This window comes from Equus asinus, chromosome 8 (assembly GCF_041296235.1).
Source record: "Equus asinus isolate D_3611 breed Donkey chromosome 8, EquAss-T2T_v2, whole genome shotgun sequence".
Classification (NCBI taxonomy): Eukaryota; Metazoa; Chordata; class Mammalia; order Perissodactyla; family Equidae; genus Equus; species Equus asinus.
Window position 1 is genome coordinate 41,753,816 of NC_091797.1, and position 16,575 is coordinate 41,770,390.

Below are 16,575 nucleotides of genomic sequence, written 5' to 3' on the forward strand. Positions count from 1 at the left end.
GTTTCTGTGAAAAATGTCATTGGAACTTTGACATAGATCGCATTGAATCAGTAGATTGCTTTGGGAAGTATGGACATTTTCACTATGTTAATTCTTCCGATCCAAGAGCATGGAATCTCTTTCCATTTCTCTGTGTCTTGTTCAATTTATTTCAACAAGGTTGTATAGTTGTCAGTGGACAAATCTTTCACCTCTTTGGTTAAATTTATTTCTACATATTTTATTCTTTTTGTTGTAATTGTAAATCGGATTGTATTATTAACTTCTCTTTCTGCTACTTTACTTTTAGTGTATAGAATTGCAATTGATTTTTGTATGTTGATTTTGAATCCTACAACTTTACTGTATTCATTTATTATTTCTAAAATCTTTTTAGTGGATTCTTTAGGTTTTTCTGTATATAAAGTCACGACATCTGCACATAGTGACAGTTTCACTTCTTCCTTTTCAATTTATCCCTTTTATTTCTTTTTCTTGCCTGATTGCTCTCGCTAGGACTTCCAATACTATGTTAAGTAAGAGTGGGGAAAGTGAACATCCTTGTCTGGTTCCTGTGCTTAGAGGTATAGCTTTCAGTTTTTCTCCATTGAGAATGATATTAGCTGTAGGTTTATCACATGTGGTTTTTATGATATTAAGGTACTTTCCTTCTGTACCCATTTTATTCAGTTTTTATCATAAATAGATGCTGTATCTCATCAAATGCTTTTTCTGCCTCTATTGACATGATCATTGGTTTCTATTTGTCATTTTGTTAATGTGGAGTATCACATTGATTGAGTTGTGCATGTCAAACCATCCCTGCATTCCTGGAATAAATCCCACTTGATCATAGTGTATGATCCTTTTAATGTATTATTGTCTTCAATTTACTGGTATTTTTCTGAGGATTTTTGCATCGATGTTCATCAGTCATATTGGCCTGTAATTTTCTTTTTTTGTGTTGTCTTTGTCTGGTTTTGGTATCAGGGTCATGTTGGCTTCATAGAACGAATTAGGGACTTTCCCCTTCTCTTAAAATTTTGGAAGAGTTTGAGAAGGATAGGTATTAAGTATTCTTTGAATGTTTGATAGAATTCACCAGGGAAACCATCTGGTCGAGGACTTTTATTTGGGGGAGGTTTTTGATTACTGTTTCAATCTCCTTACTGGGGACTGTGCTATTCAAATTCTCTATTTCTTGTTGATTCAGTTTTGGAAGGATGTGTGATTCTAAGAATTTATCCATTTCTTTAAAATTTTCCAATTTGTTGGTGTATAGCTTTTTGTAGTAGCCTCATATTCTTTTGATTTCTGACTTGTCCATTGTAATTTCTCTTCTTTCATTTCTCATTTTATTTGTTAGAGCTTTCTCTGTTTTTTTCTTAGTGAGTCTAGCTAAAGGTTTGTCAATTTTGTTTATCTTTTCAAAGAACTAGCTCTCGATTTCATTGATTTTTAATATTTTTTAGTCTCAATTTCACTTATATCTGCTCTGTGTTTTATTATTTTCTTCCTTCTACTGATTTGGGGCTTTGTTTGTTCATCTTTTTCAGCTCCTTTATGTGCAGTCTTATATTGTTTGAGACTTTTCTTGTTTGTTTAGGTAGGCCTGTATTGCTATAAACTTCTCTATTAGAACCACTTTTGTTGTATCCCATGAATTTTGGCATGTCATATTTTCCTTTTCATTTGTCTCCAAGTGTTTTTTTATTTCCCCTTTGATTTCTTAATTGAGCCAATCATTGCTCAGTAGCGTTCAGTTTAATCTCCACATTTTTGTGGCTTTTCTGATTTTCTTCCTGTAGTTGATTTCTAGTTTCATACCATTCCAGTCAGAAAAGATGCTTGGAATTATTTCAATCTTCTTAAATTTATTGATACTTGTTTTGTGGACTAATATGTAATCTATCCCAGAGAATGTGCCATGTGAAAAGAATGTGTATACTGCCATTTTTGGATGGAATGTTCTGTGTATATCTACTAAGTCTATCTGGTCTAATGTGTCATTTAAGGCCAATGTTTCCTTATTGATCTTCTATTTGGATGATCTATCCATTGATATAAGAGGAGTGTTAAAGTAGGGGTACTATTATTGTGTTACTATTTCTCTTTTCATGTCTGTTAATAATTGCTTTATATATTTAGTGCTTCTATGTTGGGTGCGTAGACATTTACAAGTGTTATATCCTCTTGTTGGCTTGTTCCCTTTATTATTATGTAGTGTCCTTCTTTGTCTCTTATTACAGTTTTGTTTTAAAGTCTATTTTGTCTGATATAAGTGTTGCTACTCCAGCTTTCTTTTCATTCCCATTTCCATAAAGTATCTTTCTTCATCCCTTCACTTTCAGTTTGTGATTGTCTTTAGGTCTGAAGTGTGTCTCTTATATGCAGCATATATACAGGTCTTTTTTTTTTTCAATTGGCCACCCTATGCCTTTTAATTGGAGCATTTAGCCCATTTACTTATTTAAAGTAGCTATTGATAAGAATGTACTTATTCCCATTTTGCTACTTTTTTCCAGGGGTTTTAGTAGTTCTTCTCTGTTCCTTTCTTCTTCTCTTGCTCTCTTCCCTTGTGGTTTGATGGCTTTCTTTATTATTATGTTTGGGTTTCTTCCTCTTGCTTTTTTCTGTGTTCATTATAGATTTCTGGTTTGTGATTACCATGAGGTTCAGCTATAATAATCCAGGCATATAGCAATCTTTATTAGCTTGATGGTCTCTTTAGTTTGGCCTCTTGCTAAAAGTCCTGCTCTTTTACTCCCCTCCTCCCACATTTTGTTTATGATATCATATCTACCCTCTTTATTGTGCATATGTGTCTGTTACCCTCTTATCATGGAAATATACAATTTTAGTACTTTTGTCTTTTGACCTTCATATTAGCTTCATGGGTAGTGGATCTGCTACCTTCACTGTATTTTTCCCTTTACCAGGTTTTAATATTTTTCTTATTTTTTTTAATAATTTTTTTATTCCTTCTTTGTGGTCTTCTTTTTTCCACTTAAATAAGTCCCTTTAGGATTTCTTGTAAGGCTGATTTCTCAGTGATAAACTCCTTTAGTTTTTGCTTGTCTGGGAAACTCTTTATCTCTCCTTCCATTCTGAATGGTAACCTTTCCAGGTAGAGTATTCCTGGCTGTGGACTTTTTCCTTTCAGTACTTTAAATATATCATACCACTCCCTTCTAGCCCATAGGGTTTCAGCTGAGAAGTCAGCTGATAGCCTTATGGGGTTTCCTTTGTACGAATCTTGTTGCCTTTCTCTTGCATCCTTTTAGGATCCTCTCTTTATGTTTAATTCTTTTTTCTTTTTCTTTTTTTTTGAGGAAGATTGGCTCTGAGTTAACATCTGCTGCCAATCCTCCTCTTTTTGCTGAGGAAGACTGGTCCTGAGCTAACATCTGTGACCATCTTCCTCTACTTTATATGTGGGACATCGGCCACAGCATGGCTTGACAAGCGGTACAAAGATCCACACCCAGAATCCAAACTGGCAAACCCTGGGCCACCAAAGCAGAACGTGCGAACTTAACCACTGCATGACTGGGCCAGCCCCTTTATGTTTAATTCTTGACATTTTAATTATAACGTGTCTTAGCATGGGCCTCTTTGGGTTTATATTTCTTGGTGCTCTGTGTGCTTCCTGTACCTGGATGTCTGTTTCCTTCCTTAGGTTAGGAAACTTTCCAGCTATTATTTCTTCAAATAGATTCTATGCTCCTTTGTCTCTCTCTTCTCCTTCTGGACACCTATAATACAGGTGTTAGTGTGCTTGATGTTGTCCCAGAGGTTCCTTAGACTGTCTTTGTTCTTTTTAATTCTCTTCTCTTTTATTTGCTCAGCTTGGGTGGTTTCCTCTAATCTTTAGTCCAGCTCACAAGTCCATTCTTCTGTATCATCTACTCTCTGCTATTGAGTCCCTCTAGTGATTTTTTCATTTCCAGTATTATATTCTTCAGTTCTGATTGGTTCCTTTTTATATTTTCCAGTTCTTTGTTGAAGTCATCACTGAGTTCATTCATTCTTCTCCCAAGATCAGTAAGCATCCTTATGACTACTAGTTTGTCCTCTTTGTCAGGTAGATTGTTTATCCCTGTTATGTTTAGTTCTTTATTGGTTTTTTTTCCTGTTCCCTTGCTTGGAACATATTCCTTTGTCTCCTCTCTGTGCTATATCTATGTATTAGGTAGGTCAGCTACATCTCCTGATCTTGGAGAGGTGGTCCTCCAAGAACTGATATAACAGTTGCCCCATGAAGCCCAGCAATGTTCTTCCCTCTTGTCACCAGTTCCAAATGTTCCAGGATTCTCCCCTGTGGGCTACATGTGTCCTTCTGCTGGAGCAGAGTTACGCTTGCCACAGGTACCCAGGAAGGCTAGGCTGTGCCCCAGGGGAGCTGGTCACAATACTCAGCTGCACATGGTTGCTATGATCCCTTCTGTCACTTTATCAGGTGTGGTGAGCCCCAGTACAGTTGGCTGCAAGGTTTAGTAGCACATTCTTTTTGCAGTTTTTCTGTTAACAATGTAGACCTCCAGCATGGCTCGTTGCTCGGCTCAGGGGCTTACAATTGCTGTAGGCCTATGGCCTACAAGGCTGTTGTCAGCTCTCAGGATTGCAGTGGAGTCAGGCTGGCCCCAGGCATGAGAGCACCCAATTTTTTTCTGGCTTTGGAGGATGGGGCCGATTCCCTATGTGGCTCTTTGAGAAGACAAGTCTGCTGCAACTCACAAGCCTCACAGCCAGAAGGGACACACACCACGTCAACACAGTCTTGCTCCATGCCCACACCCTGACCCACTGAAGCAGACCCTTCCATCCTGCTGCAGAGGTCCTGCACACTCCACCAATGCAGGCCCACCCCTCACACACGCCCTGCCCCACAGAGGCAGACCCACTCGCCCACCTGCAGAGGTTCCAGGTTCCCCACTTATGCAGGCCCACAAGTTGCCTGAGGGCTTGCGGTTGGCTAGGCCCAGTCCCTAGGGCAGGCTGTCTGCCCTGGCTGAGCTGGATTAAATTGGTGCCCTAGTGGGTGGGGCAGATCCTGGCCTAACAGGCCAGGGGAAGAACTCCAATGGCTCCTGCCAGCATCTGTATCAGCACACCTGCACTAGGTGACAATAATGGCTGCCGCCAATGTCTCCATCCCTTGGGAGGTAGTTCCAGCCAGGGGAGGTCTCACCCCTCACTGAGAGGCACCCAGAGCCTATCAAGTGAATCTGTTTTCATCAGAGGACTGTGTACCTTTCTTTCTGGTGATTTTAGGTTGCTTTTCAAAAATGGGTGAGTTTGTGCATGGGCTGTTTAAGAGCAGGCTTTCTTTTTTCCCTTGTGTCCAATAGCTTTTCTGGGAGTATTCTCCATTGTAGTTAATAACCAATAAAGCCAGATATTATGACACTTGTCTCAGTTATGCTGAATCCAAAAGCTGCTTATTGTGATAATGTTCCCCCACTCAGATCCCCTACTCCTCCAGGGAAGGCTTTATACCTTAGGATTGCTCCCAGCTGGTCGAAAAGCACCACAGCTGGAAGGTGGCATTTTTCCCTCCAGAAAGGAATTTCTGCCTCTCCCACCTCAGCCAGTACTGTCCCTTGTTGTGGGGGTTCTTGTTATCTGGTTTTCAGTTCTCTCTCAAGGATAACTTTTCCAAGAGTAGTTGAAAATTAGTTATGTCATGGCAGGAAGTGAGTTCAGAGTCTGCCTATGCTACCATCTTGACACCAGATCTCCCAGAGAATCATTTTAACTAGACAACTAACTCCAGAATAAGTAGTAACTATACCCAAAACAGTAAGTTCTGATTGATAATCTCCAATGGGGAAAAAACAAAGAAGAGGTTTAACAGCTGATTAACCCAAGCAGGCACCTTAGGTGACTAAATAGAATTGGACTTTAACAGTTCCAAGGTGCTAAATTAAACAAATTATCTTAAAGAAGAACACTTAATGCTCAAATTCGATTTCTCATTTCTTGTGAGGAGTATTCTCTAGGTGTACCTACTAACTATAATGAAGCATTAATAAAGCGGGTGTAAGTTTTCCATGATTCTAAAAGACTGCAGTAATACATAAAAGTGACAGTCAATGAGTATATAATATTGACAAAGAAAGTAAAATTATAAAATAATTTAGAGAGATATTCTAGATTTAAAGGAGTAATATTTAAGAGAAAGGAATTGACTTAAAGTTCTTATTTATAAAACAAGTAAATATAACTCTAGAGAGCACTCGTAGTCTTAATGGTAGCTTGGCTTTAAAAAACATACCAGATCCATTTCCTGAACAAGAATCAATCCTAATCTCTTTTTAGCTAATTGATTCTGATATTTTTTTATTTCTTTGCATTCCTTTTAATGATATCTTAAGATGGGTGCTTATGTGACAGTTTAATTCTTTGTTTAATAAAAATGGTTTGACTTCTGGGGCATAAAATAGCACATTATCAACCTTACCTGGAAGAAGAAGACACACTTCACAGAGTAAGAAATGCTTTAACTTAACTATGATGTCTGAAAAGACATCCACTATATAAGAACATTCAAAGTGAAAGGAGCATCAGAGGGAAAAGCTGATCTGTGAAACTAGAAAAACAAAGAAACACAACATGAACAAGGACCTTGACTGCTATGCTTAAGAGTTAACACTTTATTCTGAAGACAATGGTGCACTGCCAAAGAAATTTAAGCAGAAAAGTAAGTTATCATTTTTACATATTAATAAGATTCCTCAAATCCACATTCATAACCTCACCTCTTAAATCAATATCTACTTGTGAAGGATGTACATGTACCTTTAACATATACAGAGAGAACAAGATAATTCTCAGATTCTTTTTCAATCCACTACAATTACAGCTTACATTGAAATTACATTCATTGTTTCAGAATTTCAGCTCATTAACTTAATATTCATTAAGAATAAAAATTTGAAAACATAGAATGCATAGGACATAGAATTACACTGGGGATAGAAAGGTGAAGAAGAAATAGGTCCATCCTGAAGGAATTCACATTCTACATGGAATATAGGCAGCCAAGAATAAATACCATGGCCACTGATTAGTAATAATAATAATTAGGTAGAACATGTTACAAGACCTCAAAAAAGAGAGCAAGTGGGGATTTTATGGTCTTCATAAAGAATATGATCCTTGAGCAAAGAATTCAATTAGAAATACCTTTCAGATGAAACAACATGTTAGAGTGATAGAACGCCTAATATATTGGCCCCAAACTGGAATGTGTATGCAGTGAAAAGCAAGTTGTGGATTTCTTCCCACAACTACAGGGTCCATGGAATAAATACAGTTTCATATGTTAAAGTTGTACTTTTTATTTAATCTTGTAGAAGATAGCTATCTTTAAGCAAAGAAGTGATGCGATTATGTAGTTTAGGAAAAAAATTCGATAAAACTAAAGAAACTGCGAGTCGATTTGGTTGGAAGTTCTCCTAGGAGATGAATTAAATAGTTCTTGCAAGAATAAAAAGATCTTAATTAATATGTTGATAACAAGCGGAAAATGTGTGCTAGAGGGTGAATGTATTCTAAAAACATGTCAGAAAGAGAATCAACAAAGCTTAGGTTCAATGTTGTGACCCAAACAAAGGGCAGAGTCAAGGAAAATTCAGGAGTCTCAAAGTGGTTACTGAGGGTTTGGTAAGGAGATTATGGAAATTTGACATGTTTTCTTACATGATTTACATGACTTACATGGAGCTAATTTCATAAAATGATAAATTAGATTGTAAAACTATTGAAATTTTCGAGTTCATAAATAGTCCACGTGTATATAGCCAAGATTCCATTTGCTTTAGTATTGAACTCAAGAGTAGGTCTACATTGTAGATATGGAAAGAAGATTTATCATATACATAGATAGTAGTTTGAGCCATGGAAACAGCAAAGTATCTCAGGATCAGTATGGAGACAAAAGACAGCCAAGGATAGAATTTTAGGAAATCTAAACATTGAAGCTTATGTCCAATGAGAAAGAAGAGTGAGAATCAGGGTTCCAAGAAATAATAGATAACAAACACAGAGAAGCTATTAGCATAATTTCTTGAAGGAGGGAACATCATCAATGCCAAATTACGTCAAGTAAGATGATGATTAGTTTGTCGACCTTGTTGACTGGAAAGGTATTGAAGATTTCACAGAAAGCAGCTTCACAACAGCGGCAGGGCAAGAATACAAATAAGAGTATTTAAAAGTGTTGACGAGAGGAGAACAAACATGGGTATTTTGTGTACTATCAAGATGATTCTAAGTTAATGAAAGGGAGAGCTAGAAGAGTGTGGGGTTGGGGAAGAGCAACTTAATCTTAATTTTATTTTTCTGATAGGGCACACTTCAGCATATTTTAGGCTACGGATAAACAGATAATGGGATATAAGAAGCTGAAGATGGAATAGATTAGATATGTCTGAGTAACAAAGTCTCAAAAAATGTGGAAGGTAAAAGTTGATAGCACCATTAGAAAACACTTTTTTTAAGTGAGTCATTAATAGTGGAAGAATATAACTAATATGAAAAAAGTCGCAGAAGTTTATACTTACTGAAAATTTTTTTACTCTTTTAAGTAGGAAAAAATAATATTTCTGAAAATAGGATGAAGAATTTAAAGACTAGCCATGGGGATGTAATGTACAGTGTAGAGACTATAGTTAGTAAACATTGTATATTTCAAAGTTGCCAGAAAGTAGATCTTAAAAGTTCTTATCACAAGAAAAAAAAATTTTAACTGTGTGCGGTGATGGATGTTAACTAGACTTATTGTGGTGATCGTTTTGCAATATATACAAATATTGAATCACTATGTAGTACACTTTAAACTAAATAGTATTATACATCAATCATGTCTCAAATAAACAAAAGGATTTAAAGTCTAGCAGAAAAATTTGCAATCAATACTACTAGATTTGAGAAATGGAAATTAAGTAGACAATAGGTTCACTCCTAGTCAATTTGGCAGGAAGAGATGGACAACCTGTTGCTGTCACCTCTCTAGAGCCTTCCTGCTTGGCTGCTCCCAAGAGGCAGCCAAACTCTGGATGCCTGAACTGAGGCTAATGAGTTACACAGGGCAGGGCACTCTTGGTACCGCTAAAAATAAACACATCCTCATGTATTTCAGTCCCTAAAGCATGTACTTTGACTTTGTGACTTATAAATATATCCTTCAGATGTAGTATTAGCCCTTCTTTCATGGGCAGATTCCATAGAATTCACAGATTCCAACTTCTGTTTAGCTACAGACTCAATTGTCCATTCTAATTTATTTTTCCTCTTTTGCACTGGAACACTCTATAAAATGAGTGGACAATCTTCCTGGAAAATCCTGAGGATGACATGTTATGCTAGCAATAATTATAAAAAGAGTTGGTACTACTTTTGACTATCCTGAAGTACCAACAATTTCCATTTTCCTTGACTTTGATGATTAACAATTTTCAAGGATTATCCTGCCCAAGGTTGGCATATTTTAAGGCATTTTTAAAATATATGGATCTGTATTTATTTTAAGAATTCTGTTCTATCTACTTCAGCCCCTAACACATTTCTGCAGTTCCAAGACCACACACGGCTTAGTAATTACTGAATGTATCAGCATTCATGGGGAACTATTAATCATGTGGTTTCAGCTGCTAGATATTAACTTTCCCAACAATATGCCAATCTTCTAGTTTCGCAGAACTGCAGTGGTCCTTCAAAGACCATCTTGCTTCTTTGAGAAGGTAATTGGATAGCTATAATCTTTCTTATTCTTCTATGAAAGAAGATGTCATATTTTTAACCCAACATCCATTCAAATGTTCCAAAGGCCAGCTGAGATTGCTCCTTTTGCTCCTGATTCCTTAGATCCAAATGTGGTGGTGCTTCGTGCAGAACTGGTGTCTGTGCATGAGTTTGCTTTATACATCGATTAAACTCTAGACTGAAAGAGTAGTCTAAACTCCACATACCACTTCAATAAAGAAGTGAAAGGACATAAGTATTTTCTCTTTCAATTCAAACCAAATGCTTAGTGCTAAGTCTTATAGGCATGCAACCTGTATTTATGTTTCAGATCCCTAAAGTGTAACAAGGTGTGTATAGAAGAAAAGCCTTCATTGGATATTCATGCTTACTAAGGGGAATCAGTTTTTCCTATTACTGTGGACTTCTGCTATCTACACACCAATTGGAATAACAGAAATAGCAATTTTATCGATAATAATCTTAGCAATTATCATAGCCACATTGTACCTCGTTTATGAACTTGGAATAAGATAGAACTAGTATCTGCATCTTAGGCTTATCACTGCATAGCACGCATTTATAATAAAGAACTCTTATAATTTGACAAGCGTGATTACACTATTCTATTGGTATGGGTTGAATAGTGTTCCCCCAAAAAGATGTGTTGAAATCCTAATCATTGGTTCCCGTTCATATGACCTTGTTTGGAAATAGGGTCTTTGCAGATGTAATCAAGTGAAGGGAAAGTTATACTCAGTTAGGGTGGGCCCTATTCCAATATGACTGGTACTCTTATAGAAAAACAGAAAAGACAGACAGGCAAGGGGAGACTGCTGTGTGATTACCGAGGCAGTAATTGAAGTGCTTCAGCTGCAAGCCCAGGAACCCCCAAAATTGACAGCAAACCATCAGCAGCTGGAAAATCGCAAGGATTTATTCTCTCCTACAGGATTCAGAGACCCTGCCAACACCTTTATTTTGGACTTCCAGCCTCCACAACTGAGACAATAAATTTCTGTTGTCTTAAACCATCTAGTTTGTGGTACTCTGTTATGGCAGGCCAGGAAAAGAATATAACATACAGAAATCTATATTAAAATGCCTATGTCAATTTAATTCTACTTTTGTAGTTACAATGAACTTTATGTCTTTTTTATTAGAATATGTGCTTTCTTGGTTCAAATCACTTTCTGTGCATCAGTAAGAAGAATAAAATCACTTCAAATCATGTTCTAGACTGAGTCATGAGATAGTTCAGTGATCTCTGAGAAACAACAGCCTATTTGAAAGCATTTTAAGAGCCTTTAACTGGCACCGTGATGGACTGGAGACGCTCCTTCTCTGTGACTCTTAAAGCACAAGGATAGAGAGAAGAAGCAAAGGTAAGCACCAACAACATTTGATAAAACAAATTCTGGTGACTAAATGCCAGTTTTATGATTCTGGATATTTTGAAACAAGGCCTGATAATCTGGAAGCTATAGAAATTAAGAACCGTCTTGTCACTAAAGGGTGTGGAAGGACTGAGGAGAGTATATTTAAAGTACAACAGTAGGGGGCCAGCCCCATGACGTAATGGTTAAGTTCAGTTGCTCCTCTTCAGCAGCCGGGGGTTCTTGGGTTTGGATCCTGGGCACAGACCCACACACCACTCATCAAGCCATGCTGTGGCTTGATGTGGCCCACATATAAAGTAGAGGAGTATTGGCACAGGTGTTAGCTCAGAGTCAATCTTCCTCAAGCAAAAAGAGGATAATTGGCAACAAATGTTAACTCAGGGCCAGTGTTCCTCACCAAAAAAAAAAAAAAAAAATTCCACAATAGATCTATTGGAACATAAACCTACCAGCTTTCAGTAAAGAGCTAAAAACATTGTCTTTCTTTGGTTAGTAAAAGCTGACAACAGTATCTCTTTTATTTTGAAGGAGAGAAGGCCAGGAAGCAGGGGTGGGGGGAGCAGCCTTTAGAATCTCAGAGCTTATTAGTCGTAGATTTGTATTAGAATTCAAGCATCCTGATTCCCACTTTATTGCATTTTATAACTTACTATTCCAAATTAATTTCACTCTTTGAAAACACAGTAACAACAGCCACCAAAACAATCAATATCCTCTTGCCTGGTCATGGGTTTTGCTAACAGAAAAGTGACATTTACAAAAGATTAACAGTCCTGAAAGGGTCCATACAACACAGCATTTTACAAAAATCTAAAGTTTGAATGGTAAAGACTGCTTATTAACTGTTGTTTGAGATTCCTTTTTTTTTTTTTGCCCTTGTACACTTATAGATTTCAATAACCCTTAAATTCACTTTCTATAACCTATTACAGATTTTAAACTTCTACCGTATTTTCATTTATTCAACATATCTTTTGTGAATCTACCATATACCAGACTCTTTTCTAGGCTGTTGTGATATTATGAAATATTTCTCTTCCTTACGTATTATTTACTACTAAACTTGCATCATGGAGGGTGTGTATGTGCGTGTGTTTGTGTGTGAGAGAGAAGTTTATTTCCAAGAAAATGCCTGCTGATTTTAATAAAAAAAGGAATGATTTGATATTTATAGGAAGAGCAGAGTGAAAGGTGGAAAAAAATAAATTACTCTACCACATTGAAGAATTTAAAAAGAGAATTACAAAGTAAAAGAAAAGGAAAGAGTAAACATTGTGTTGTTCGTTCCCTGAGTTTTTGCTGAAAGTGGTATCAATGGTGATTCTTCAGGATTAGTCCTCCAAAACATGAGATTTTGGACACAATGAATTCTTAAATCATGTCCAACCTTTAAACATGATTTCAGGCTCCGTAACCAAAGGTTCCTTTGGTGTAGGCATTAACACGTATTATTCTCTTTGAATAAAATTGGTGATGGTAAATTTTATTGTTTATGAAACTTCAGATAATATATTTTTTCTCTACACAAAACAGAAGAAAGGCAGTCTGAAATATTTCAATTCTTCATGGAAAACAAAACTAGAGGGACTGGGGAGCACATATTTGCAAAATATTCAAGACAATTAGATTTAATTTTTTGAGAAACTTGGATTATCTTTAGAGTTCATGCAATTATAAAAAGGCAGTGTCCCTAGCAGTAAAGAACTCATGTCGTGGCGTCAGTTTTAATCCTGCCTCTGCTATATATATATACATATTTTTTTTTGAGGAAGATTAGCCCTGAGTTAACATCTACTGCCAATCCTCCTCTTTTTGCTGAGGAAGACTGGCCCTGAGCTCACATCCGTGCCCAACTTCCTCTACTTTATATGTGGGACTCCTGTCACAGCATGGCTTGCCAAGTGGTGCCATGTCGGCACCCGGATCCAAACCGGCAAACCCCAGGCCGCCGAAGCTGAACTTGCACTCTTAACCGCTGAGCCAGCCCCTCTGCCATTCATTAGATGAGTCACTCTGGGAAAATTACTGAACCTCTTTAAGACTCAGTTCCTTCTTCTATTCAGTGGAGATCATGGTAATGCCAAGCTCATAGAGTTGTTTTGAGAAAATGCATAGGAAGTTTAGGCCAGTGCCTGAAGCATAGAAGATACTCATATACAGTACCTATTTATCACTCCCTTTCTTGCCAACCAGGAAGTGTTGTGAAAATGCTTCAAGCTCCCAACCAAACTTTATTTACCCACTCTAGGAAAAAAGAGGTGGATTAAACATGGAAAGTAAAAGCATAGAGTCCTCTTAATTCCAACTGGCAGAGTGCAATGGAAAGAGCTAATGACAGCACCTTCTCTGGATTCATTCTCCTGGGCTTCTCCAACAGACCTCAGCTAGAAACGGCTCTCTTTGTGGCCATCCTGATCATCTACTTTTTGAGCTTTCTAGGTAATGGCACAATTATCCTTTTGTCAGTTTTGGATCCTCGCCTCCATACCCCTATGTATTTCTTCCTCTCCAACCTCTCTTTCATGGATCTTTGTTTGACTACTTGCACTGTCCCTCAGACAGTGGCCAACTTTAAGGGGAAGGACAAGACCATCACCTATGGTGGCTGTGTGACCCAGCTCTTCCTTGCCTTGGGACTCGGGGGAGTGGAGTGTGTCCTCCTGTCTGTCATGGCCTATGACCGCTATGCGGCTGTGTGCCGCCCACTCCACTACATGGTGATCATGCATCCCCAGCTTTGCTTGCAGCTTGTTGTGACTGCTTGGCTTACAGGGTTTGGCAATTCTGTAGTACAGACGGCATTGACCATGACTCTTCCCCTCTGTGGTAAAAACCGAGTAGACCACTTCTTCTGTGAAGTTCCAGTGATGCTAAAACTGGCCTGCACCAACACCTCCATCAATGAGGCTGAACTCTTTGCTGTCAGTGTCTTCTTCTTGGTGGTGCCCCTGTCATTAATCTTAGTATCCTATGGTCACATTCCCCGTGCAGTCCTGAAGATAAAATCAGCCCATGGAAGGTGGAAGGCTTTTGGAACCTGTGGCTCTCACCTAATGGTAGTGATCATTTTCTTTGGCACACTCATCTCCATGTACCTCCAGCCTCCCTCCAGTTATTCGCAGGATGTGAACAAAAGCATTGCCCTCTTCTATACTCTGGTGACTCCCTTGCTGAATCCCTTGATTTACCCTTTGAGGAACAAGGAAGTTAAAGGGGTGCTAAGGAGACTAGTGAGGAGAACCAGAGACTAGAGAGAGAGCTAATACAGGGCGTGCAGGCCCAAGCACTTGTGCACTGGAAGACTTCTGAGTGACTAAAATCTAGTCATATCTTAATTCAACAAATTCTTGCAAAGCACCTGCTGTGTACAAGATGCTATTCTAGGTATCTGGGATATATCAGTGATGGAAACAGAGATCCCTGGCCCCATGGAGCCAACCATCCAGTGAGGAGCAAATAAGTTATATAAGATAGCTAAAAGCAAACTGTGGTCTTCTGTGTATTGGAATACTATACAATAATGAGAGTAAACAAATTTTAAGTACCTACAACATGAGTGATTTTCATAAACACAATGTTGAGTGAAAGAAGCCAGACACAAAATAGTTCATACTGTATGATTCCGTTTACATAAGATACAAAACCAGACAAAATGAATCTGTGATGCTGGAAGTCAGAATACTGGTTCCTTGGGGCCGGCCCAGAGGCATAGTGGTTAAGTTCGTGTGCTCTGCCTGGGCAGCTCGGCGGATTCACAGGTTTAGATCCCAGATACACCACTTGTCAAGCCATGCTGTGGTGGCATCCCAGGTACAAAATAGAGTGAGACTGGCACACATATTAGCTCAGTGACAATCTTACTCAAACAAAAAAAGGATGATAGGCAACAGATGTTAGCTCAGGGCCAATCTTCTTCAACAGCAACCAAAAAAAGAATAGTGGTTCCTCTAGGGAGTAATGATTAGAAGGAGAAATAGAGGGAGGGGGCTTCTGGGCTTCTGCTTACGTTCTGATTCTTGACATGGATGCTGGTTACATAAGGTATACAATTTGTGAAAATTCATCAAACTTTCCACTTAAGGCACTTGCACTTTTTGTACGTATATTGTACTTCAATATCATTTACTTTTAAAAAGGTTTAAAGAAGCTGAAAATTAATAGAATAGTATGACACTAAATAACCACATTAAGTATTTTTTGCTCCTTTCACACAAAATTTGGGTTTATATTGTGATCTCAGTTACTTCTCTCCATTGAACTGAACTAGTAGATTCCAAAGTGGTTTTGATATTAGTAATATTTAGCCAATTAGAATGAATCCTAATTCTCTTTTGAAGATCTCAATCAAAGATAATTTGTACAGTGAGTGTCTGATCGCTTATTCATTCCACATAGATACCTAGTGGCCAGTTCTTAAGGTAAAAATACTGATAATTTTCAAAAGAAAATTTTACTACTGAGTATTGTATTGCTGTGAATTAACTATATTTTGACTGAAAAAGATGTTTAGTGTGTGTGTGTTTGTATATCTGTGTGTATTTTCATGTATGTAGTCTACAAAAATCCACAGTTTAGTAGAAACCTAAAAATATTTTCAATCAACAGAGATTTCAAGATATTTAATATTTCATGGCATACTAGTAAAATAGCAGATTTTGAAGGGGATTTATAAAATAAAGTAAAAAATAGAATCAAATAATTGGTAAACTCAATGTGCAGTTAGTTTAAATATTTTCATCTTAAATGTTTATTAAACTATGACAAGTTTGAAGCTTTGTTCATTTATTATTATGCTAATTAAAGTATAGAAGAGCAAGGATTTATTCTGTTTACTTAAAATAAAATTGATTAGTGAATTGTTGAGTTCCATAATGATTTTGTCTCTGCTTGTGTTGAATAAATTGAGTGCTTTCTGATTGTATTCTGGATATAACAGAGAAGATATGATTTTTTTAACTATTTGTTCAAGGTCATATTCGTTTACAACATTGTGTAAATTTCAGGTGTATGTTATTATATATCAGTTTCTGTAAAGACTGCATCAGCGTCTGGCCTCATGGCTGAGTGGTTAAGTTCACAAACCCTGCTTTGGCAGCCAAGAGTTTCACTGGTTCGGATCCTGGGTGCAGACCTATGACTGCCCATTAAGCCATGCTGAGACAGAGTCCCACACAGCACAACTAGAAGGACCTAAAACTAGAATATACAACTATGTACGGGGGGGCTTTGGGGAAAAGAAGAAAAAAAAAAGATTGGCAACAGATGTTAGCTCAGGGCCAACCTTTAAAAAAAAAGAGAGAGATTGCATCAGGTTCAACATCAATAGTCTAGTTTTATCCATCACCATACATATGTGCTCCTTTACCCCTTTCACCCACCACTGAACCCCCTTCCTCTCTGGTAACCACTAATCTGTTCTCTTTATCCATCTTTTTGTTCATCTTCCACA

The 16,575-nt window shown here is 37.6% G+C and overlaps 1 protein-coding gene across 1 annotated transcript; it reads left to right on the forward strand.

The window, feature by feature from the left end:
• Positions 1 to 13,444: 13,444 nt before the first annotated feature.
• Positions 13,445 to 14,377, forward strand: LOC139046077 (putative olfactory receptor 2B8). Its single transcript, XM_070516848.1, has one exon. The coding sequence runs from the start codon at positions 13,445 to 13,447 to the stop codon at positions 14,375 to 14,377; it is 933 nt and encodes a 310-aa protein (XP_070372949.1).
• The last annotated feature ends 2,198 nt before the right edge of the window (positions 14,378 to 16,575 follow it).